Source organism: Canis lupus, chromosome 21 (assembly GCF_003254725.2).
Source record: "Canis lupus dingo isolate Sandy chromosome 21, ASM325472v2, whole genome shotgun sequence".
Taxonomy (NCBI): domain Eukaryota; kingdom Metazoa; phylum Chordata; class Mammalia; order Carnivora; family Canidae; genus Canis; species Canis lupus.
The window spans coordinates 49,237,407-49,263,811 of NC_064263.1; the positions used below are offsets into that span (position 1 = coordinate 49,237,407).

Sequence of the window (26,405 nt, forward strand, 5' to 3'; positions counted from 1 at the left end):
AAAATTGAATTGAGTATGAGGGTAGTATGGAGAGAGGTTATCTAGCATCCTAAAGTCAGGGACCACCAGAAATCATAAAGCAGTTTAAAGACTATTTTGTAATTACTATCTAATTATTACGGAGAGTAAAGCAGACTTCACATAAATCTTTTTATATAGTTCTGGGATTTTTTTAAAATGCCCATAGGACTTTAAAATTGGGGAGGGGGGGAAGTGCTCCAAAAGGAATTTTGTTTAAATAGTATTGTGACTCTAATACCATCTTTCAAAGTAAAGCACTTTTCAAAGTTTTCTTTTTTATGAATGAATTAAATTTAACTTTAACTAATCCCCTGATTTTAGTTGGTAGGAATTGTGAATTTTATTTTCTTTCTTAATAGAACATGCTAGATTTTTTCCTTTGATATTGTAGGTGGCAAGGTATTGTGAACAGAAAACTTGAAAAATACACTCTTAAATGGTTGATTGTGGTTACATGGTAGTTTAGAAAACGTCTTATAACTCTTAGACGTGTGAAAAATAAGTCCCTACAACGTATACCCACATAACAATTGGACTTAGTTAAGTACTAGAGGGATACACACTGCGTAACTGTTTGTCCTCTCCACAGCCTGTATAAGCAAACTTTGTATCTTGCATCTCTTTTTTTAGTACTTTGATCGCATTTAAGTGTAATGAAAAGAACAGTTAGTCATACTAAGTATTCTCCTCTTTTTTCACCTTTTGAAAAATATTAATGCTCTCAATATTATCACTACCTTCATTGTCAAAAAAATGTTTATTGTACACTTAAAATCTTTTGGGTGCTGCAGGGAGTGGGAGGGAGGAGGACAGAAGGAGAGTGAATCTTAAGCAGGCTCCACGTCCAGCACAGAGCGCAACGCAAGGCTTGATCTCACAACCCTGGGATCATGACCTGAGCCAAAACCAAGAGTTGGACACTTAACCAACTGAGCCACACAGATGCCCCACTAAGAATGATATTACAAATCTACGATTATGATTATGATTATGTATCTGTCTGCTTTTAGTTCTATCAAATTCTACTTACATGTTTTAAAGTTTTATTATTAGGTACTTACAGATTTGTAATTGACATGTCATATTAATGGATTTGGCCCTTTTATTATGATAAAATACCTCTTTTTATTTCTACTACTGTTTCTGTCTACCTTTCTTTGGTATAGCAATTACATGATATTTTTCCCCTTATTTTTTACTTCTCTAGGTCCTAACACTTAGGTTGTTATTTATAAGCAGCATATGGATTTTGAAAATCTTTGTCTTTGAATTTAAATATTAGTCTAAGAATATTATGTCTACTTACCATTTTCTTGTTTGTTTTCTACTTGTCTAACCTATTCTTTGTTCCTTTCTTTCCCTCCTTTATTGTTTTCTTTTTTATTATTCTATCTTCTTTTTCTGGTTGCTCATACATTATAAATTATTATTCTTTTTAAGTTTACCCTGGAGATCACAATATACATAATTTTCTATGACAATCTAATATAAATTGGAATTGCACTTTTCTGGACATTTCTTTCTTTTTGGACATTGGAATTGCAAGGACTTTAAAACTTGTTAACAACACTTATCACACTCTTGCCTCATGTGTTACTACTGTATATTTAACTTTACCTATATATAGAAGCCGCCAGAAATTATTTCTTACACAAGCAATATTCATCTAGATTTACTGGTATGTGTACACATTCCAGTGTTCTTCATTCCATCATGCATTTTATTTCTTTCAATTTGAGATTACTTTCCTGCTGCCTGAAGAAAACCATTTTTAATATGTCTTTTATATAAGTCTGCTGGTGGTGAATTATCTCAATTTTCTTTAACTGAAATATTTTTAGTTCCCCCTCACTTTTTTTTTAAAGATTTTATTTATTTATTTTGAGAGAGAGAATAATTGCTATACAAAAGAGCACAAGAGAGCACAACTGGGGGAAGAAGCAGAGACAGAGGGAGAACCAGGCTGTCTGCTGAGCAGGGAGCCCAATGTGGAGTTTGATCCCGGAACTCTGGGATCATGACCTGAGCCAAAGGCAGACATTTAACTTACTGAGCCACGCAGGTGCCCCTCCCTTTCACTCCTGAAAGAAATTTGCCAGTCTTTTGGCTTTCATTATTTCAGTTCTGACTTGTTCCTATGAGTGCAGTATATCTTTTTTTCTTTGTTCATAATGTTTTAATTTCCCTCTGTCTTCACAAATTCTGCTATGATTTTTTGTTTTGTTTTCTTTCTTTTGTTTGTTTATGTGTATATTCTCTTTGGAGTTTATCATGCTTTTTGAGTATGTGGCTTGAAATCTTGAATCATTTTGGAAAGCTCTTGGTCATTATGTCATTATAAACATAGTTTTTTACCTCATTTTCTCTCTTCTCTCTTTTGAAATTCTAGTTATTTATATGTTAGATCTCCTTGCCATGTTATATGTCTTGTGCTCTGTTCTATATTTTCCAGATTATTTTCTCTGTCTTTTTTAATCTTAATACTTTACACTAAACAATCTTCTATGCCACTAATCCTTTCTAGGGCTATTTTCAAAGCTAGTCTTAAATCTACCTATTGAATTCTTAATTTCAATTTTTGTATAGATCTGTTTTCCATTTGGTCTGATTTTCGTTTTACTATTTTCTATAGAGGCATTTTTTGGGTTCAAATTACTTAACTAACCTTTCTTTTCTTAAGCATATTAGCTATCCTAAGGTCCACACTAATAACTTTATTCTGTATGCTGTTTGTCTATTTCTCTGATCTATTCATTAAGGTTGGTAATTGGGCTTATCTCTTGGTCTGTCTAGTAATTTTTATGTGATTTCACACATTTTTTTTTTGAAAAATCATGGAGCTATTTTGAGAGTTTGAAAGGTATCTTCCTCCAGATATTATTTACTGTTGCTTTTGGTGGGCAGTTCATCTAACATTGTATCACCTTATTTTGTTTTAAAGATTGTATTTATTTATTCATGAGAGGCACAGAGACACAGGCAGAGGGAGAAGCAGGCTTCCTGTGGGACTCGATCCTGGGATTCTGGGATCACACCCTGAGCCAAAGGCAGACGCCACCTGCTGAGCCGCCTAGGCATCCCACTGTATCACAGTGGGATATTACAGTATTATAGTATGGACTGAACTGATTAGAAACTATATTTCAGTCTTTGTGTGACTTATTTTGGTCTACCTTCCACCTAGTTTTAGCCCTTTTGAGTCTCAACTGAAATTCTGTAATTATTACCTGGTAATATCCACTTGATGGACCATAGACTCCATCTTTGTGCCTTTCATCTATGAGGTTGCCAAAAGTTCTGCTCAGTTTCATAGCCTCTTAGTTTCCACGTGCAAATAGACAAAGGCCTTGAGGGGAAGAACTGTTCCAATGTTAGGCTTACTTGTTTGCACTACCCATTTATCTCCTCAGGTCTTAGCTGCTTTTGTAGCTCTGATCCCTTCAAATAGATAATTTTAATTATCTAGCTTTCTTAGTTTTTTTCCAAGGGAGGAGTTGTTCTCATCAAGCTAAACTGCTATGAACAGAAATAAATGTTTTCAAATATCGATTATCCTCTGCAATGTAAGCTCTGCAGTCATTGGGATTTTATGTTTTATTTACTTATATCACAAGTGATATAGAGCAATGCCTGACACTTGGTAATTGCTCAGTAAATATTCATTTGTTGTTTGTTTTTGCAGTGTAGCTTAGCACTGGCCAGTCTTATTTCTGAGTGGCTGTGTATATAATTCACAGTAACCATAGGACTATAACATATTAATTAGTAGAAAACTTATGAGGCCTGCTACACTGTTATTCCAGAACAGGGGGTGATTATTCCAGTGAATAAATGTTGAAAGAGTTACTGAGAGATACAAATGCAATTACATTTATCATTTCTAATGTGCATTGTTCTAAACTGTACATTATGGGGGCACCTGGGTGGCTTATTTGGTTAAATGTCTGACTTTTGATTTTGGTTCAGGTCATAATCTCGGGGATGTGAGATTAAGCCCTATGTGGGGCTCTGTGCTGGGTGTGAAGCCTACTTAAGATTCACTCTCCTTCTGTCCTCCTCCTCCCCACTCCCCTTCTACCTGTCTTAAAAAAGAAAATGTACTTTGTGAGTTGTGAGTAAATAGGTATATCAGTTTTTAACAAGTATTTTCTTAAAGGTCAGTAAAAATAATGCTATCAAAGATTTGGAGCAAATTATACAAAGCAAAAGTAATGTCTTTTTGTTTCATCTCTACATTATATGGAAATATTCTTTGAGCAAAGTCATCTTTAGCAAGGGCATCAAATACACAATCAAATCAAATATATACAGTATATGGAAATACTCTCTGAGCAAGGGCACATTTTAATAATATATAAAAGTGATCATAATTAATATGAAAATCAAATTACTCTAGATTATAAATAAATATGTCTGCAAAGAGCTCTATGTGGTATGGTAAACATAAACATATCAAAAAGTGAACAACTGTCCTCAACATCACTTCTTGTTAGGGAAATGCAAATCAGAACTATGGTGAGATATCACTTCACACCTGTCAGAATGGCTGGAATCAGCAACTCAAGAGAAAAGCAGGTGTTGGCAAGGATGTGGAGAAGGAGGAGCCATCTTGTGCAGTTGGTGGGAATGCAAACTGGTGCGGCCACTCATGGCGGTTCCTTGAAAAGTTAAAAATAGAACTACCCTACCATCCAGCAATTGTACTACTAGATATTTACCCAAAGAATACAAAATTACTATTTCGGAAGGGTACATGCACCTTGATGTTTATAGCAGCATTGTCTGCAATAGCCAAGTTATGGAGACAGCCCAAGTGTCCATTGACTGATGAATGGATAGAGTGTGATTGATAGACGCACACACACACTAGAATATTATTGAGCTATTAAAAAAGAATGAAATCTTGCCATTTGCAATGACATGGATGGAGTTAGAGAGTGCTATGCTGGGTGAAATAGGTCAGTTGGGAGATAGACAAGAACCAAATGATTTCACTAATATGTAGAATTTAAGAAACCAAAAAAAGGAGCAAAGGGGGAGACAGACAGGCAGACAAACCAGGAAACACTCTTGACTATAGAGAAAAAGCTGATGGTTACCAGCGGGGAGGTGGATGGGAGGATGGGTAAAATATTTGATTGGGATTAAGGAGTGCACTTGTGGTGAGCGTGGGTGATGTATGGACTAAGGTTATACTGAAACTAATGATACACTGTATGTTGACTAACTGGAATTTAAATAAAAACCTTTAAAAAAAAGTTAACAGTTCTCAAAGTATAATGGACATGGTAAAGTGGAAAGAAAAATATATCCCAATAGAGGCACATCAAAGAGGTTGGAGAAAAAGGTTTTGGTCAAAAGATCACAGCCAGTATGCTCTGCATTTGGTGGGCTTAAAGGAAATCCTTGTCATTGTTCGTAGCTCTCGATTGTCAGCACAGTGACCAAGTAAGGAAGAGGAGTATCTAAGGGAAGAAAACAACTTGGAGCAGGGGTAGGCAGACAGGTAGCATTTATGAAGGGCTTTTCTATGCTTGGGCATCTTAGTAGGTGTTCTCATGTATATTAATTAATATACTCTTCACTAAAAGCTCTGTGACATTGGAACTGCTCTGTTGTTTCCATAGCACAAGTGAGGAATCTGGCTCCAGAATTATTAGATGATATGCGGTTAGAAGAATGATGATGTTGTATGTTCAACCTTAAATACACAATCAAATCAAATACTCTTACATCACCAGCCTCGGTATAATATTAGTGCATTGTAGCTTTTATAATAAAGCAGACTAATAATTTGTATTCCAAGTGCAGATGACTTGCCAGAGTTAATTAAGATGAACAATATTTATCGTAGTCAAGTTCAAAAATAATTAAAGAATTAGAAAGCCAGTGGTCTGATTCAGTCTGAGTTCAGAACTTTTTGAGGTATTACTACCATACTCATCTGCATTAGAGGGGGAAAACTTAAACCCTGTGAGACACAGAGAACTAAAACTGAGAGAAATTAAATAATTTGTCTAATACCATAGGATTGGTAAGTAGCAAAGCCAAGATTTAAACATAAGTCATGATAGTGTCCCATTCCGCTCTACCACTGTTGTTTTAAGAAGAAATAAACTATCTATCTCCTCAGTGATTCACCTCAGTTTGTGCATATACCTTTCTAGACTGTGTGCTCTTGTTCATTTTTATATTCCTGTGTCCAGCACCTAGTAGATAATCCTTATTCAGCAAATATTTGTTGAGTGCTGAATCTGCAGATCTATAGCTATGAAGAGACGGAAAACACTAAAAACAAAGTATTTTAATAAAAAATCAGACAAACTACACAGATTTATGGATCATGACAAGATCATAATGGTGAGGAGTAAGAGATCTGAAGTGGTGCGAAACAAGAGAGAGTTGAGAGGTATTCCAGCGGAGTGGTTAAGAGCAGAGACTCTGCAGCCAGACTAGCCTGTGTTTGTATTCTAATTCTATGACTTACTAGTCATATGACTTGGGTGAGTAACTTTACCCTCTGCCCTTATTTCTTCACCTGCAGATCGTGGCCCAGAATGTCACCTACTTCTTAGGGTTATCAGGAGCATGAAATGATTTGACAAGTAAAAAGCAGAGGGCCTGGCACACAAAGTACCCTACAATGTGTGCTCTTACCGTTGCTCAAACTGCTACATGTTTCACCCATTGTTCTGGTTCCCTCTGAATGCCTTACTTGGGAGGCCTAATCAGGTGATAATGGCAGCCATGGCCCCTGCTTTGTGCCTACAGATCAATAAAATTTAGCGACTAGAATATAGGTGGTACATTGGCATTTACATAACATAATGTTGATGGTAATGTAAGAAGGACTTAACCACAGTAAGCAGACCAACCTCCTAAAAAAAAAAAAAAAAAGCTATTTCTGCTTTGCTCCTCTTATCCTTTTATGGGATATTATCACCCACATATGTCCCCAAGTGCACACACAGAAATGATTAAGGTTTATGATGAAGTGAACCCTGGATTCAGTTCACTTTAAGTTCACTGAAACAAACTTTAAGTGTCTGGGTACTGTTCCTGGCAGCTTCTTAAGAAATGTTATGTCTGGGGCACTTGGGTGGCCTAGTCAGTTAAGCGTCCGACTCTTGGTTTTGGCTCAGGTCGGGATCTCAGGGTCGCGAGATCAAGCCCTGACTCAGGCTCTGCACTCAGTGTGGAGTCTGCTTGAGATTGTCTCTCTCTCCCCAACCCCACTTGATTATGTTCTCGCTCTCTCTCTCTCTCTCTCTCTAACAAATAAATCTTAAAAAAAAAAAAAAAAAAAAAAAGCTGCTTTAAAAGGGGAAAGCTTCTGCTTTACATTGTTCCGCTTGTCATCCTAGTTCATATGTCACATGATTAGTGTTTTCTGCATATCCATCTGATAGCTCAGTGTGCCCTTCTAATTTACCACAGTGCTCTGGTAATGGATTGAAGATGGCCTGGTCTGTAGCATAAGTGACTGAACCTCAAATTGCCTTTATTACTAATCCTGAGTTGATGCTTGGGTTTTAGTGACTGGGCTGGTTCTAAGTACATCTCTAAACTTACTCTCTTATGCCTGAATTTCTAACCATATTCATGCCTAGGATTTCAATTCCTTCACAGCTAACGACGTTCTTTTTTAGGAAAAGTCTAGCCAACAGTTAGAGCCCTCCTGTCTGCTGCCGTATTTACTTGATGTTAACTCGTTCACGATACATTGCTTTCTTACAGACCCCCTACTACCACATGCTACCCTCTCCCAGATGATCACGTATTCGCTCTTACCAGATCCCTATGGCACAGATTCTTTGTTGGTCTCTGCCCAGATTTGTATTTCTGTTATCAGAACCTAGCCCCTTATTCTACCTCTGATTCTAACGTCAACCACCACACCACACAACACTGCATGTTTCTTGTTATGCCTGTAAGAGGAAGATGCTCTGTAACATGGTTATTTACTAATAGGCATAAAACTGTATGAGTATTGTGTGTTAAATAGTTATATTTGAGGATGCCCAGGAATGCAAACATTCCATATAAGATCTTACTATTTTTTTTTATTTTACAAGTATATTAGCTTCAAGCAGGATAATAGCTGTAAAACATAAGGATTTAAGACTGAGAAATACTGATTTCTTTGAGGTTTTGCTATAGTATAAAGAAGATTTCTGTGGTTAAAGGTAATAACTGGATCCTAAGGGTTGTAGAAAATGTGTAGGGCAGAAATTATACTTAGATCTGCAACAATTGACAAAAACAAAAGCTGCACAAATATACTAATGGAAGAAGCTTAGCAGCTTTGTACATGAAAAAGACTGAAAGGGCAGCAACTTCTTGCTAGACATGTCTCCAAAGGCAACAAAACAAAAGCAAAAATGAACTATTGGGGCTTCAGCAGGATAAAAAATTTCTTCTGCATGGCAAAGGAAACAGTCAATAAAACTAAAAGGCAACCTACAGAATGGGAGAAGATATTTGTAAATGACTTATCAGATAAAGGGCCAGCATCTAAGTTCTATAAAGGAGTTATCAAACAACACTCAAAAAAACAAAAAAAAAAAAATCCAGTCAAGAAATGGGTAGAAGGTATAAACAGACGTTTCTCTAAAGAAGACACAAATGGCCAACAGGCACATGAAAAAAATGCTCAGCATCACAGGGCATCAGGGAATACAGATCAAAACCCAATGAGATACCACCTCACACAGGTCAGAATGGCTCAAATAAACAACTCAGGAAACAAGAGATGTTGGCAAGGATGCAGAAAATGAAGAACCCTCTTACACTGTTGGTGAGAATGTAAACTTCTGTGTAGCCACTCTGAAAGACAGTATGGAGATTCCTCAAAAACTTAAAAATAGAACTATTTTATGATCCGGCATTTGCATTCTTAAGTGTTTATCCAAAGGATACAAACAGTGATTCAAAGGGGGACCTGCACCCCGATGTTGATAGCAGCAATGTCCACAATGGCCAAGCTATGGAAAGAGCCCAGGTGTCTATCGACAGATGAATGGATAAAGAAGAAGTGGTATGCATACGCGTGTGCGTGCGTGTGCACGCGCGCACACACACACACACACAGAAATACTACTCAGCCATCAAAAAGATGAAATCTTATCATTTGAAACAACATTGATGGAACTAGAGGGTATTATGCTAAGCAAAATAAGGTAGTCAGAGAAAGACAAGTACCATATGATCTCACTTATATATGGAATTTAAGAAACAAAACAGATGAGCATAGGGGAAAGGAAGGAAAAATAAAACAGGATGGACAAAGAGACTCTTAACTGAGAAACAAACTGAGGGTTGTTGGAGGGGAGGGGACGGGGGGATGGGTGGGTGACAGGCATTAAGGAGGACACGTGATGTGATGAGCACTGGATGTAATTCGCAACTGATGAATCACTGAATTCTACCCCTGAAACTACTAATACGCTATATATGTTAACTAAATTGAATTTAAATAAAAAAATTTTTAAAAAGAACTTAAAAAGACTGAAAGGTATTAGCATAAGGCAATGATGTGAAATAAATTCTAAAACTATTTGGATCTTGAGCTGTATTAATATAATAACAAGAAAAGACCAGAGTTGATTTTTTCTGTGCTGATCCATATGGAATTTACATCTAGAGACCTCGGCAAACCAGAACATATTCAGAAAAGAGCAACTAGCATGATGAAAAGGTTTTGTTTGTTCGTTTTATGGAGAATATCAGAAGACACAAGAGTTGTATGGTTCAGAAAGACTAAGCATGATAGCTCTAATACTTATGATATTTGCCATTATAAGAGAAAAAGCAATTCTGACTGGTTTTAATAACGAACATAATTTATGGGCTCATATAACTCAAAAGTTCTGAGACAAGTTGGATTTTAGGTGAGACTCAATCTAGTGGCCTAGTTAATCTTTCTATTTTGCTTTCTACAGTTTGGGCCAAAACTGACTGCCACTGCCTCCCTTCTTTGGGTCAAGATATCTGCTGCAACAAATCAGGACAATGTCCTCCTTCTTTCATGTCAAGTGAGAGTGTGAAAAACCTGTTTCCTCCTCTGTAGTTCGTTGATAGAGTGATTTTCTTTTCCCAAACTCCTAGGAAATATCTCTCATGTCTCATTGACTAGAACTGTGGTACATGCCAATCTCTGGACAAACTATAGGGGCCATGGGGATGATGTGTTCAAATTAGCATGGCTAATCCACATCTACATCTCGAGCTGAGATTTTATGTCTGTCAATATTCTCAGGAGAAACAGAACCAGTAGGAGATATACATGCATACACACACAATTTATATATAAAAATATATATGTAATATATGTCAATATATAATACATGTATGTGTGTGTAAATCTTCTGCTGGTTATTTTTCTCCTGAAAATCCTGATGGTATAATGTATAAATCTATAAAGGGATTTACTTTGAGGAATTGGCTTGCACAATTATGGGACTGGTAAGTCTGGAGTAGATAGGGCAGGCCATCAGGCTAGAAATTCTCTGCCAGGAGCTAATATTGGAGTCTCGAGGCTGAATTTCTTCTTCCACTGAGAAACCTCAGGTTTTGCTCTTGGAAGGCCTTTCACCTATTGGATGAGGCACACACCATCACTAAAGGTAATTGTCCTTACTTAAAGTGAGCCGATTATTAACCACATCTCCAAAATACCTGCACAGCAACACCTAGATTAGTATTTTATTAAATAACTGGGTAATTTAGGCTAACCAAGCTGACATATAAACCATCATAGATATAATCAGTCTCTCCCAAAATGCATGGCTGAAATTTTGAGATCTTGTCAGAACAGAGATTGGCAACTAAGAGGCAGCCAACAAATACCCCTTAAGATGACTAAGAGTTGATATGTGAAAGGCTTTCATGATTGTAGGTTTACAGTTGTTTTACGTAGACTAATATCAAGGGGAAAAAATATAGAAATAAAGTGAGAGAACAGTTATCTAAAAAAATAATTAGCTAAAAAACAGTAGTGAATTCTGATTATAGGGAATGTTCAAACATGAGCTAGATGATTGGCATGTAAGGTCTTAAAATTAAAGCCCAGTATTATGTGTTCTTCACATCTGGGGAGAATTGGGAGACCCTCCAGTGGCCCAGTCACAAACTCTCTTCCACTTCGTGCTCCCACAGATAAGATTCCTCAGCCAAATGATCCTTGTTATTAGAGGGATAAGTAAAAATGTCTGCTTATTACTGAGTAGCAGGTTTCAGTTCCCTGCCCATACAAGTACTCAAACAAGCCAGTCACATTCTCTCATAGGAACCCAAGGCCCCTAACTCTGTTGATACTATAAAACCTGCTTAGTATAGCCTCCACTTGCCCAGTCTGTTCCTGAGTGCAACCAACATGTAGCCATGCGTGGTATGTGCTGCCCTCCTCCCCTGGGCTACAAGTATGTGTGATTAATAAACTGCACATCTCATCTGTCCAGGGTCAGGTGCTGTGTTTCAGTCATTTCCTAATCCTAGAATGGGAATCCCTCCCTCACCAATAGGGAGAATGGGAGGTGGTTAAAACAGTGACTCTCACCCCTACCCCACCCCACCCAGCAGTGATGGTGGAGAGGGAAAAGATTCAAATATCAGTTAAGTACTTGAAATAAGTGATTTGTGAGTTGCTTTCCAATCTCAACATTTTATTATTTGTGTTCCCAGTGTTAGTATTAACATTCACTTTATATTTTCCAAATACAAATGTAACAATTTCTCTTCCTACTATTAGCGTCCATCAGGTGGTTTCACAAACTATCCATTTATATATTTCTTTCTCTCAGTTCCAAGCTCAGAGAGCCACTTTATTCATCTTTAAATGCCTTCAATTAACATAATGCCTGATATATAGCAGATAGTCAATGAATTTTTGGTGAGTGAATCTGAAATTCAGTTTCTTCATCAGAATTTGGGGAAAAATTACCAATGAACAATGAAGCTGTCCTTAAACATAACATCAGATATATGAATTCCCCAACACTGTTGAAATCACCCTACCCACCTGTAGATGGAGGGAAAGAGGTCTTGAGACAGTTGCCAATTCTTCTCATTCTTCTCATTCCCCATCCAAAATGCATACCAGTTGCCCTAAGGCTTCTGTAGAACCCTGCAGGCTGCATCTCACTTTGTGTAGGAAGGAGAATTAGTATAGCTGCAAGGTGATCCCAACTTCTTGCCTGTCTATTGATTTTGAATGCTCCATTCACTTCAAAATCCCTGCTGAAAGCTAAAACATTTTTTTTCCGCAAGAAGGCATTTATTTTAAGCATAGTTTCATGCTTCAAGTGTGCAGCTGCACAGCACCCCTATCCTAAATTATGGGGAAAATAGGGAACAATCTAAAGTGAGATTGGCTTGAAGATGTTTGACATGTCTTTTTTCTATGATCTCTGTTTTATTTATTGCATTTAAATTGGCTTATTTATTTTTTCTAGTTTTATTGAAATAGTAATTAACATACAGTACTATATAAATTTAAGGAGTCCAGTCTAATGATTTGACTTACATATAGATACAGCTGTGTTAACTTTAGTTGTCATGTTGTATATTACATCCCTAGTACTTATTTAACTTATTTATCTGGAGGTTTGTACATTTTGACCACTTTCATCCAGTTCTCTTTTCCCTATTTCCTACTTCTGGTAACCACAAGTCTGATCTATCTCTCTTTTTTAAAAATGAGTTTGGTTTTCTCTCTCTTTAAGATTTCACATATGAGATCATATAGTATTTGACTTCGTCTGACTTATTTCACTTAGCAGAATGCCCTCAAGGTCCATCCATGCTATTACAAATGACAGGATTTCCTTCTTTTCTTTTTAATGGCTGGATAATTCTCCACTGGCTGTGTGTGAATGTGTGTATGCAACTTTTTTTATTCATCTGTTGATGGACACTTAAGTTGTCTCCATGTTCTGGCTATTCTAAATAATGCTGTTATGAAAATGGGGGTGCAGATATCTCTTCAACAGATTGTTTTCATTTCCTTTAGATATACTTCCAGAAGTGGAATCATTGGATCATACGGTAGTTCTATTTTTAATTTTTTGAGGAAGCTCTATACTGTTTTCCTTAGTAGTTGTACAGATTTACATCCCCCACCAACAGTACACAGTTCCCTTTCTCCACATCCTCACCAGCATTTGTTATCTCTAAATGTATTCTTTTGATAAATGGTATATAGGCTTTTTTAAGAAAAAAATTATTTTTAAGGAAAAAATGAATGGTCTCACAAAAGAATTTTGCAAATTCATGAACTTATTGTAACCTTCACAGGAGTACACAATACATTGTGTTTATAAGCAAAAATAAATTACATTAAATCACCTCTGGTGTTGAAACCAAGGATGTAAAATTTCCATTTCCATATGTCTCTATTTAGTACTAAGCATGTATTTGGTCCTTAGTAAATACATTCTGGTTAAATAAACTAACAATGGGCTGTGCTTCCTTCCATTGATCATGGACCTTAAGAATTTAATATAACAAAGTCTTTTCTCCATCTCCTGGGTTTATTCACAGTAAACAGATCCGAGCTCTGCTAGGCCAGTTCAGCCAGGCAGAAGCCTTATTAATGAAAGCTGGAGTACAGCCAGGGACCTTGGATGGAGTTCTTCTGGATCCTGGGTGTTCCTCCATGCAACTTGATGCTCCTGAAAGAGGTTTTTCCCTTCGGAAGGACGGCCCCTTGGACATGAGAATGGATGGTGGCAGGTGAGTATCGATAAAGCATTTCTCCTCACAACAAGAAATCAATTTTGCAGAAACACTCTGGATTTAATTTCCTTTTAAGACTGCAGAATTCCCATCACACGCCCACACCTAACACTATCCATACATAATAAATCAGTTTTGTTTGCTACTCATTATAGACTAGTGTTTCTCTAGATTTGAGATTCTAAAAGAAAAGTCATTGCTGTCTTTACACAAAATAGTGAAGAGGGTAACTTTCATACTCATCTTTTTTATAGATAAGCATGGGTTTTTAGACTACGAACAATATTGTTAAATGTGATACTGAAACAATGGATCCATTTCTATGCAGGCCCAACTATGCCTCTTGTGAAATGTAAAAGGAACATATTTAATGCATATTCTTTTGAATACTGTATAAAGTGCAAGATTCTAGAGGTCAGCGATTGCATGTTTTGTCCTGTTTCTTGTACCATCACTTTGGTTGACCTTCTCCAGAGAAACTATAGTTTATGGTACTGTATCAACATAGTACTCTGTATAGGACGGCTTTACACCTGCTCTTCTTTCCTCACCACCCTGGAAATACTAGTTGTTCTTCATTATTCAAATAGGTACATATAACACAAAGAGGATCATATTTTAATAAAATATAGGATAAGCTCCTTTAAACCTGAATTAATTTTTAAAGCTTAAAAAAAAAAAAGAAAGAAGCTTTTTAGAGCACCTGTCTTTATGCCTAACACTGGCTCAGGGACAGAATAACCTGTACCTACAAAGCTTAACCATGTTTTCCTTCCTCATTTCATGCCTCACTACCACCGCTAAATTATGTATCACGGCCCCACCTTTGGGGAGATTACCTCCTAAGAGGCATGTTAGATTTTCTTATATATAAATGAGCAAACCATTCTGTTACTGTTAGTAATCTGCAGTTCTAGGCCTGCATAAACATTTCTACTGAGACAAATCAGTTTTCCAGAATTTCTTCCAATCTATTAGAAGGACCTGTATATAAGAAATTTAATGTCCTGTTTAAATCAGCAAATTAATATTGAGTTGACTTTGAATTCTTTCCCATAAAATGCTTTGTCCAATGGTAATTATTCATAGCCCATGTTTTGATATGACCTGGTAACTTGGATTGTGACCTATACTTATTGGAACCTTTTTGTTCTGAGTCTTACACCTTCTTTTGCACAAGCTGGCATTCATAGAATGAAGAATGTGATCATAAAAGAAAATAATGAAAATCCTTTAAAAAGCAGTGACTAATAGTAAAGGTCAAATATCTTTTCATGTTTGGAGATTGAGGTTGTTGTGCAGAGGTAATAAAATGTCAAGCAAATTTCTGCTGTTCCTATGTCTTGTTAAAGGAGAATGCCTTCGAAATACAGTGAACAAATCTTCTAGTTAATGGTAGTAAATCCCCATATTGTTAATGTAAAGACTTCTCAGCAAATTGTAGAGTGTGAATCAGGGTTCTTGAGGTTTTCTCCTAAGAACTTGAAAATAAAATTGCCCTTGAGCATTAAATTCTAAGTCAATACATAATGGATGAGATTAGAGTTGAGCAAATATATCTTAAAAAGCAGGATGGCTTCCAGGTAGATAGCAGATCTGAAGAAAGTATATGGTATTCAGAAAGATGGGAGTTGGTTCACATGAATTCATAGAAAAGGAGAGTCATTGCCAGTATGTACAGTACTTACCCAGGTGGTGTTATGGGGTAAGAGAGTCCAAGCCAAAAAACATGGCCAGTCAGATCCTGGAAGCTGATATATCTGTGCCTTGAAGGCAGATGCAAGAGGCTTTCTTAACCTGTTGTCATTTAACACTGGAGTCTTATAGCATAGTGTAGTTGTGCTACCCCAATTTCAGCACCAGCTCTAAGATTATAAAAGATTTTCATGTAGCAAAAAGAAATCCACAGCTTCAAGGACTTGCAGGTCTAATTCTTCACCAGAGGTTAATAAATAAGTTGTCACCTGTGTTAATATTTTCCTTTTGTCATTAGTGTAGTCATTTTACATCAGTGATCTCTGGAGAACCAACAAGCTCTCTTACCTGTTAAGTTGGGGGCAGATTTTGTATCTTGACTTCACTATTCTAAAGTCTCCTAGCAGCCTTATTGGTTTTTCAGTGTTGCCCCTTTTGTCTTGTGGCACAATGGAAACTTCTACATTGCTATTCAGTGTTAGCGTGAGGGTAAAATAAAATTATGCCCATTAGCCGCTGAACTATTTGAGCAAAATGCTGTTGTAAGGGTCTTACTTAAAAGTAGAGACGTATTATAAGAAATTGCTAAGTACATCCATACTAATCTAGGAGTTGTCCTGGTAGAGTTGGACTACATTCTGTGGGTCTGAATTTACTATCATAAATAAGGTTCATTTTGATGTTCTGTGGTTTGGACAGTTGAATACATAGCTACGTAAGATCTAGCTAAGATGTTGTCAGTTAGGCCAAGAATGATGATGGGCAAGATCTGGGAGACATGGACATTCATTGAGCTTCTCTGTATACCAGACATTCTACTCTCTATTTTACAATTGCGTATACCCTTAATTCTCCCAACAATTCTACGAGGAAGGTATTGTCACTTTCATTTTACAGGTTAGAAATTGTGGCTTGGTAGGTTAAAAAGCTTGCACAATATGAATAGCAAGTCTGGAATTCTTACCTAGGTTGATCTGACTGTAGAGACCAAATCTTCATCCTTAAAGCTATTATTGAAAGAACAAAGCCTATTGTGATGGAAACGGGGCTACTTTATAGGAAGTTCCTGGGTCTGGGGGTGGCAGCCAAAAAAAAAAAAAAAAAGAGTCAGATCTGAAAAGCAAGGTTTCATTCTCTCTTTCTCTCTCTGTGTCTATCTATCTTTCTCACATACACAGGGTAAGAGAGAGAGAGAGAGAGAGGTCATGGCACAATAGGGCACAAGCCAAAGGCAACAACAAAACTTACTCTTGGAGGCCACTTGGCATGTTAACGAGGTGCAGTACAGTATTTTTAAGGAGGGATTCAGGTGTTTCTTCAAGGCCCCACTTTGGTATAGTCTTTAGGTCTTAAAGCTACCATATCCTTACTACAGTCCTCACAATGTGATACTGACAGTCAGTCCAACACATTAGCTACAGGAGTAGTAACAGTAGTAGTAGTAGTAACTTCGTCCTGTTGACGAAGCCAGTGAATACTGGATGGCATTGCCCACTACTGTGATCTATTCTATTTGGCTAGAGGTCCTATTTCCTTTGTATCCGCTACCTGAAATTATCATCTCAGGCTCATTTAGTACTGTTTCTTAATTACTGAGTTTTACCCCACAGTGACTTTAGTAATGGCTTTATAAGCCAATATTATTAAACATTTGAAATAACATACATTATTACCATTAAGGTTGTTCAGTTTTTTGTGAGGGAAAGTGGCCGGGAGTATCTTCTTGTATAGACTTTCTAAGTTCAGTTTGTGCTCCCATGTAACTATTCAGCTGCTTTATAATCTCAGAATTAGTTAAGTTCCTGAGATACAGGTTCATTTAAATATCATTCACTATTTTATATCTTCTTATAGTGAAAAATAAAATCAAGCAGTAATTTAAATCTTGAACAAACTAAATCCAGACATTCTCCATTATTTTAGTTTAGGAGAAATCTGCATAAGTAATAATAGCTTTTTGTGAATTAAAGATTAGTAAAATATTTTAATTTCCTGCTGCCCTTGACCTTGATGAATGTCACACATAATCCACTGTTGCTATTATGATGGGTATTTGAAATAGAAAATCTGCTTCATTCGTTTAAGATTTCAGTCTCTGACTTTAAAAACCTCAGATGCTCTGTTAGACTGTGTGTGTATGCCTGACTTCAGTACTCTGAAGTTTCACCTCTTGTCAATGAAAACTGACGTCAGCAAACTAATTGGCTCTTCTTGTGCGTAGGTACCCTGACATGCCCACCGCAGCTGATGTTGTGAACGCTTTAGATCAACAGGCACTTGCATCCATCCTGAGAACATACGGGGAGGAGAAGCATGCCAAGAAAATCGCTTCAGCAATCGTTCAGGCACGCAGCCTCTACCCCATCTCCAGAACCCAGCAGCTTGCCAGCATCGTTGCAGGTATCCTCATTAATTCTGAACAATGTCTGAGAGGGGAGAAAATATATATATATATATCTCCCCCAAACTCCCAGAGGGATTCATTTGTACTTAAAATCATGCACGATAGAATCTTGCGTATCCTTTTTCCATACCAGCTTTCTTTTGGTTTTGCAAGCTTCCCCCCCTCCAAACCACTTTCCCCCACACAATTTAAGAAAATACACTGAAGTTGCTGATTAGTTGAACAATAGATTGTTTTTTTTATGAGAGGTAATTTGTCATTGGTGCCTACCAAGGTGAAACGTGGAATGACAAGAGCAGAAGAATTTCTTGATCTATCACAGTGGTTGATAAGCATTCTGTATAAGATCTGACATTACCTCTCTTAGTTTCACATTTCTGCATTTTAATATTTTGGGCAAAAGGAGAATTGCAATGCCCAACTGCTAAAATAAAATCCAGTGACTCATACATCTATTCTAAACAACCAGCTAACAAAGGGTATGTGATGTATAGGTTATTCTACTTTGTGAATGCTAACTAAATCAGCCTGAGGGGCTTATTGAAACATTTCATCTTTTCTGCTGTTTGCCACCATAAACCTCTTGAACTTAAGTCTAGCTAGGAGGCGCTTTATTATAGCCTTTCTGTTTGAAGCCAAAGTTGTTTCACAGCTGTGTTCCATGATGAAAGTTTTCCAAGGCAAAAATACAACTCCTGCAGTAATTTAGCAGAATTCCAGTGTTACATTCTTCATCTTGTTGGGCCATCTGAAACCCTACATCATTTTTGTTTACCAAATGTATTAGGATTTCTTTTCAATGGCTCCTACTAAGTCACTTAAGTAGCTCAAGAAGTAAAGAAAATAAGTAATTGTGTAGCTTATAAAAAGAACCTGATATTGGTTACCTCTCTGTAATATTATCTATAGTTTAAGGAATAAAACTTGATTATAAATTCATTCAGATCAAGATTTAGAGCTCATCTAGGGATTGTTTTATGATATAATTTAATAAGACTATTTTACTTAGTTAGGATAACAAAATATAAAGAGTTGACCAAGTCTTTAAATTTTTTTCCAACTTACCACTGAGATTCTTCTTGTCAAGTAGGAGCAAAATTATTGTGGGTTAAATGATCATAAAATATTCCATAGTATTTTTCCAAAAAAGAGTTTGTACTAGCAGGCTGCATTAATTCACCCTCTATCTTGTATCCCTTTCTTTCCACTCTATACTCACTAAACATGACCACCTTACCTTACCCATTCTGTCATTCTTTAGCTGTCTGTGTTGTTCTCTGTCTCTCATATTGGAAAGATGAGCAGTGAAAAGTCATATTTTTTTATACATGAGAAAATCCAGGATTTTCTGGTGCTGAAAATGAGTACTCTGGGCTGAGGGCATCTTAGAGGTCATCCAGTCAAAAAACCTCACCTGATAGCTAAAGAAACTGAGCCTCAGGGAGGGTCAGTAGTTTCCTCCAAGGTAACCCTAATTAATGCCTAATTAATGGCAAAGTCAGTACTAATCTAGAATTTGGAAACTCATGAATTTTAGGCATAACTGGGAATTTGCCTTTAAGATATTGACTTAACTTTTTTGTCTCAGGGCCCTAATCTGCCAACTTGGGGTAATAATACACAATACTGTGGCATTACACAGAAATTATATCAAGATGTAGAATAGGAATAATTTAAGTATTTTCAGAAAGATTATGATGTCAAAAGCATATAAGGGCTATGAGAGATGATATCATAAAAATAAGAATATTCATATATGTGTAGGCTCTAATAAATACCATTAAAAGATTCAGTTCTCTATAAGGAATCCATTTTTATGGCTCAAATCAGCCCATAATAATGCAGATTTATTGATGATATAATTCCATGGAAAAGGTAAAAACAAAAAAAAGGGGGGGGGAGTTGCATTTCGTGGTACTTTTTTTTCAAAAAATATTTGGAAGAAGCTCCTATATACCAGGCATTATACTGAATAGTAACAGTAGAATGGGGAGCAGATCAGAGCTTCTCTCCACAAAGTTTACTGACTAGTAAGTGACTGAATAAAAATATAGTGAACATCGTCCCTCTATTTGTATCGGAAACCCTCTTATTAACTGTAGTCTGGAGTTCTGTGTGGGTAATAGAAAAAGTTGGTACATGTGGAGAATTATAGAACCTATGCGTATTTATATATGGAGATGCTTGGGTCCTAATTGTGGTTCTACAAAGTCCATTCTTAGATAAACCACACCCATGGCATATCTTCTACAAGCTCGGATTTATTTTTATTATAATGAAGTTAGAATTTAAAGGTACTTACAAGGCAATCTGAGCATATTTTCTATATTTTCATAATTTTTTAATCTTTCATAATTACCTCATGTACCTCTAATTTGATTGCATTTTTTACATTTTTACTCTCTTTATCGAGAGTCTCCAAGTGTCTAGGTTAGTTTTCATGGGAATAACATATATCTTTCCTTTTGCATTCATATTTCACCAGTTTATGTAGTATTTGATTAAATTATTTAATGGCAATAACAACTACTCTATACTCTCCAAAAGAGCTATAAGGGTATAGCTATAAGGGTATAGCTCTTTTGGTGGGAGCAGGACTATATAGGAGTGCTCCAAGTAAAATACTACCCTGAGACAGTTTAACAGAGAAAGGGATTAATTTGTCAAGTCCATTAAGTAGAAATCTCTTCAGAGAACTGCTCATAGAGAAATATGGAAAGCAATGGAGGGCCCAATAAGGTTCCTGTATGAGTTTCCTAGGGCTGCAGTAACAAAATACCACACAGTTGGTGGCTTAAAATAACAGGAATTTATTCTACCACAGTTCTGGAGGCTGGAAGTCCAAAATCAAGGTATTGGCAGGACTCTAGGGGAGAATTGCATTTTTTACATGACTCACCTCTACCGAGTATATCAGCTTGACTATTTGAAGTGTCTGGCAGTTGCCAGCAATCCTTGGTGTTCCTTGGCTACATCACTGAGTTTCTGCCTCCACTATCCCATGGGATTCTGCCCAGACAAGTTTTGTGTGCAGGTTTTCCTGTTATTATAAGGACATCAGACATATTGGGTTTAGGGCCCACGCTAATAGAATATGTCCTCAACTTGATGATATCCACAAAGACCCCATTTCCAAATAAAGTCGTGTTCACAGGTACCTAGTAAACGCACACTTTGGGGTTCACTATTCAACCTGGTACGATGTCCGAGTAATAAAATTCATACTAAGTATGTTCAAGATGATCAAGCACTCTGGGAAATATGCCACAGTTCCTGACACATAGTAAAACCCATATATTGATGGAAATATAAATCACTTCCTTTGCTTTCAAAAAGCTAATAATCCATTAGAACGAGGAAGATCACCACACTTGTAATCACAATATATTTAGTAGAATTACATAATAGTTCAAGTGATTAAGTTGTTATTTGTAGAACCTAAAGCCTGATACCTTTTGCTAGGACAAACTAACTGAGTTCCAGTACTCTTCCATATCATGGAACACGAGGACAGGTTCAAGGCTGCAGATTGGAACAGGACACTTACAACTACCATAAATTACTTTGGGAATTACCAAATTAGTAATTTATAATTCCCAAAATAACCTGTGGGACTTCACTATTCATACATACTATTCAGAACTACTAGCCAGAAATTTTAATACTAATATCTAACACATGTTAGTGTTCCCTACAAAAATAATTCATAAATAACAAATCACATTTTGTTAAGCCCTGTTTCTATTCTAACACGTTTATAGCTGAAAAGTTAGATTTATGAAATCTAAGACTTGCAAATGACCTGAGGGACTAATTTAATGTAAAACCAAACTCTTCATCACCTCTAATGCTTTAGCCTTATCTCCATCTGTCTTACTCCTCCCTTATATTTCAGTGAAGAGGAGCACATTTCAGTTTGAAATTGCTAGTTCCAGAAACAGAGGCCTAAAGTCTTTAGAAAGGATGAATTCCTTGGAATAAAATCCAAATTCCTTTACATGATTTGCAAAGCTTCTCATGGAACAGCTTCTACCTGTCTTTTCATTTTCATCTTTCTTGCTTGTCATAATAATCTCTGTTCTAACCATACCAAAGTTCTTATAGTCTTGTCTTCCCAGCACACCATTGTCACGCTCACTTACAGGCCTTGTGTATTATTTTTTTTTTTAATTTTTTTTTTTTATTTATGATAATCACACACAGAGAGAGAGAGAGGCAGAGACATAGGCAGAGGGAGAAGCAGGCTCCATGCACCGGAAGCCTGACGTGGGATTCGATCCCGAGTCTCCAGGATGGCACCCTGGGCCAAAGGCAGGCGCCAAACCGCTGCACCACCCAGGGATCCCGGCCTTGTGTATTATTAACATCAATACTAAAGCACCCAACTCCTATCCTTTCCTATAGGTAATGCCAAGTTGAAGTGTCACTTCCGCCAGAAGTTTTTTTCTAGCTCTACACACAGTGGTCGAGATGCTCTCCTCCATGCTCCTGTAGCACTGCATTTCCCTGTCGTAGCACTTACACTGTTCTATTGTTTGCTTCCTATTTAACTTCTCCCCTAGACCTATACTATCTAGTACAGTTGCCAGTGGAACATGTGTCTGTGGAACTCTTGAAATGTGGCTGCTCCTAATTGAAAGGTCGTATATGTAAGATACACACCTTGGTTTGAAAAGAGTATTTAATTTATCTCAAAAATTTATATGTTCATTTTGTGTTAAAATGATAACACTTTAGAAATTGTTGGGTTACATACAGTATTAAACCGTTTTTAATGTAGCTATAGAAAATTTTAAGTAGCATATGTGGATCGATCGCATTATATTTTTTTGGATGATGCTGCTCCAATAATAAGCACTATGAGAGCACTGTCATGACTCTTTTACTCATCACTGGGCCCCCCGTGCTTATCATAATTTTGGCCCTTGGAAGGCATTTGGTAAATGCTCTTTCAAGGTTAATATATAAAATAAAATCACACAGATCAGGAAGGTTCTGCTTTTATAAAGTTGGTATTCAGTGAAACAACATCAGTGTAACTAAAAAATTGGTGTTCAGTCTTGGAGGTCATGAACAGTGAATTCCCTCCCATACCAAAATGCTCTAATGGCACCAACACTAAAGTACTCGGGTAAATTACAAAAACCCATTGCCTTCCCAATACTTTAGTTTATTCATCTTTAGGCTGAAATGATATCTTTCCTCCCTTATTCTTTAGAGACTCTGTGAAGAAAAGAAAACTAATAAAATATTTTTATTAATAAAATATTTTTATTAAGAATTTTTAATAATAGGAAATGATACATATAAAAATATCTTAAGCTCTCCAGGAAAAAGAAGATTTATACACTTAATTTTGTAGAAAACACCTGGCTGTGGTCTAGATTTTATAGAATTAATGTGTATTTGAATTATGTAATCTTAAAAATGGCATTGGTTCTAGATGTGCCTTTGAATATTTTCTCAAAAGGCTATGCATGTTTTATTCTATATTCCATTGCTCTTTCCATTCTCTGGATACATCAAGGGAAATAGATTTTACCTCAAGTCCTGCTTCAACAGCTTGCTTTATATGTAAACTCAAACAGTTCTAGGCCTTATCTTTCTCTTCTTGAAATGGAAGTGAATAATATTTATGATGTAACCATTGTTACTTTGTCCATAACCCTACTATGTTTTGTTTAAATTAATATATTGAAATTCACTTACAGTTTCCAAACTCACACCAAAATCAAAGTATGCCAACCACTTTTTAGATCACTAGGATTTAGATTCAAATTCACAAAAATAGATAATCAATGCACTAATAATTAAGAAGTGACAAAAAGCTTACAATATCAATTTTTGAATGTGAAAAAGGAGGGGGATAAGCTTCTTAAATATGTTTGATTCTTGTTGATTAAATATATAGACTTATTATTCCCTGACTGGAACTTTTATGTAACCTTTATTCTGAGTCATGAACTGGGTACATCGCCAGAGCTTAATGAATGCTTGTTGAACAAATAAATCAATAAAAAGATGTGTACATTCCCAGCCAAAGTAAAATGAAAATTCAGGGGGAAAAAGTATAAGTTGATAGGTATTACTGAGAATCAATTGTACTCTGCCCTTCACACTGAGGAAGTGGGAGACCCAGGCATCAAAGTATTCAGTATAAATTGAAACAGCTTGAGGAATAGGTTGAGACTCTTCAGGGCATAGAATCAGAAATTCTCAAGTTCTTTGTCTGGTTCTGCTATTTATTTGCTCAGTGAACTTGAGTTAAGTCACTTATCTCCTCTGATCTTAATTCCTCCCTGGAAAAGAAGAATAACGAATTCTTGCTATGACCAATAAATGAGATGGTACATAAGAAAATTGTCTGTGAATTTTATTTATTTATTTATTTTTTTCTCTGTGAATTTTAAAGTGTAAATACGGCTGTAAGCATTTTCTTGTCTCTATCCAGACCTGGGGTGACCTGAGAGCAAACAGGTGCATTAGTCAGAACCATGACTGTGGTCTTATACCAACAAATACCTATCCACAGCTGCAGATTTGGGATAGGCTAATTGCTTCATTCCAAGCTGTTCTTCCTTTATGGATTATGTGACTTTTAGAAAAAAGAAGAAGAATCCTCATCTGCTGCTTTGGTACATATAAGGTATATTTTCCACAGTAAGCCATCATAGCTTATGTATCAGCTTCTCTGAAATCCTCTTTTTCAAGGAAAGTTCTGTTAATCTGGAGAGAAATATTAAAATACAAAACAAAGTGTAGCATTCGTTAAGAAATAGTCATTGCCATCAAATTTCAGTGGAACTGTTTGTGATGAAGTTAGTCAGACTAGTTTGCCATCCCTTTGTTTTAATAGCCCACATGTTGCTCCTTCCATCTTCCGCAAAAAGCGCTCTGTATACTAACATTGCCATGATTAAGAAATAAATGAGGATGTCAGAGAGTTCGATTGTCACTCTGGTGGAAAATGACATGGTCAAACTTACAGTCAAATTTGGACGGCTTGCCAGTGAGTCATAGTTGTCATTGTCACCGCCTATGATAATGCACTTACTCTGTCATTTAAATCTCTTGAGTTCAATCTGTTATACACTGTGTACATTAGTATGGTAACTTCATGCCAACTAAATTATCAAATGACATTTCATAAGTAAACTTATTTCTTATTTTAATAAGTAATCTTTCCAAGAGACATTCTGTACAAGAAACCCAACTCAGAAGAGAATGAAATGTGGAGAAAAAAAAAAGAGAAAGAAATAAAAAACCTGAAAATCTTCTTTCCTTCTAAAAGAATCTGGCATTTCTCAGTTTGAAGTATCAAGTGGGGACCAGGGATTGCTCTAATCTCAAGTGACTGAGGCCCATGCCTAATTTAATAATAATGATGATGATAATAATAATAATAAATGTTAGCTAACACTTACTGAGCAAATATGTGACTCTATCCCAAATTGTTTTTATGTAGCTCAATCCTCACCAGTAATCCCCAAGGTTGGTACTGTTTTTATCACAGCTTTACACATGAGTAAACTGAAGCACAATCTAAGTAACTCATCTCTTGTCAACTGGAGCTGGAATTAGAAGCTGGCAACCTCATTCTAGACCCTGTGCTCTTACTTAGGACACTACCATAGATCCTTTTCTTATGATTAGGGTGCAGTATGAACCGTTGCTAGAGAATGCCGACAGCTCGGTCTTCCAAGATCACGCAGGCTCATAGAGGAGACAGTCATAAAAGCAGCTCACTCTGTCACCTGTAGAGGTAATACCTGTCACCTGTACAGGTAATAAATGCTGTATATAATAGAGTCATGAACAAAATGTTGATATAATAGAGTCATGAACAAAAAGGCATGAGAACTCAGAAAAAGGAGAAGTTGATTTTGATGTGGCGAGAGGGATTGAATTATTGTGGAGAAGGGGTTAGGTCGAAGTTACAGAAAGGAGACCGTTGAGTTGAGTCTTTTAGGGGGAGAAGTGATAGCTATTTATAGGAAAGTCCCTGGCACTCAGTAGATACTCATTAACTGCAGACGTGAAAAAACAAACAAACAAAAAAAAACGAATAAATAAATGAAGAAGCAGGTAAGATTTCAGAAGGCTGAGGAGAGTAGAAGACAGGCAACTCAAGGTCCAATCCCAGGGCCCAGTAGAATTCCAAATCCCTGGAATTTCTTCCCATTATCTTGGTATCCACTATCCTAATTGTGACCTTGTTGAGTCAGGTTTTTAGAACAATTATTTAGTATAATCACATCCTCTGGATGCTACTGATGATGGCTAAAATTCAGACTGCCTCTATGGAACAAAAGAAGGGAAATGCATCCCTTTACTTCATTGCTCCATTTCTTGTTATTTTATGTTTTGTGTACTTCTTTTTTTTTAACATTTTATTTTATTTTATTTTTTTAATTTTTATTTATTTGTGATAGTCACACACAGAGAGAGAGAGAGAGGCAGAGACACAGGCAGAGGGAGAAGCAGGCTCCATGCACCGGGAGCCCAACGTGGGATTCAATCCCGGGTCTCCAGGATCGCGCCCTGGGCCAAA

At 36.6% G+C, this 26,405-nt stretch overlaps 1 protein-coding gene and 1 long non-coding RNA gene across 9 annotated transcripts in view; one reads left to right on the plus strand and one right to left on the minus strand.

The window, feature by feature from the left end:
- The window catches only part of METTL15 (methyltransferase like 15), a 328,227-nt gene that overhangs the window by 122,672 nt on the left and 179,150 nt on the right, over nt 1-26,405 (plus strand). For 7 of the 8 annotated variants that reach the window (XR_007404468.1, XR_007404470.1, XR_007404471.1 and 4 more), the window contains exons 4-5: nt 13,561-13,752; nt 17,672-17,850. Coding sequence is in view for 4 of the 8 variants with exons in the window: in XM_025459823.3 (XP_025315608.1) it covers nt 13,561-13,752; nt 17,672-17,850 (371 nt within the window). In the remaining 4 variants the exon portion in view is untranslated. Of the gene's footprint in view, nt 1-9,962; nt 10,056-13,030; nt 13,066-13,560; nt 13,753-17,671; nt 17,851-26,405 lie in introns of all 8 variants that reach the window. The other variant, XM_049098717.1, reaches the window with a different exon arrangement.
- LOC125753225 (uncharacterized) overlaps nt 24,235-26,405 on the minus strand; it is a 93,145-nt gene continuing 90,974 nt past the window's right edge. The window contains exon 3 of the long non-coding RNA XR_007404472.1: nt 24,235-24,580. This is a non-coding gene — a long non-coding RNA (uncharacterized LOC125753225). The remainder of the gene's footprint in view (nt 24,581-26,405) is intronic.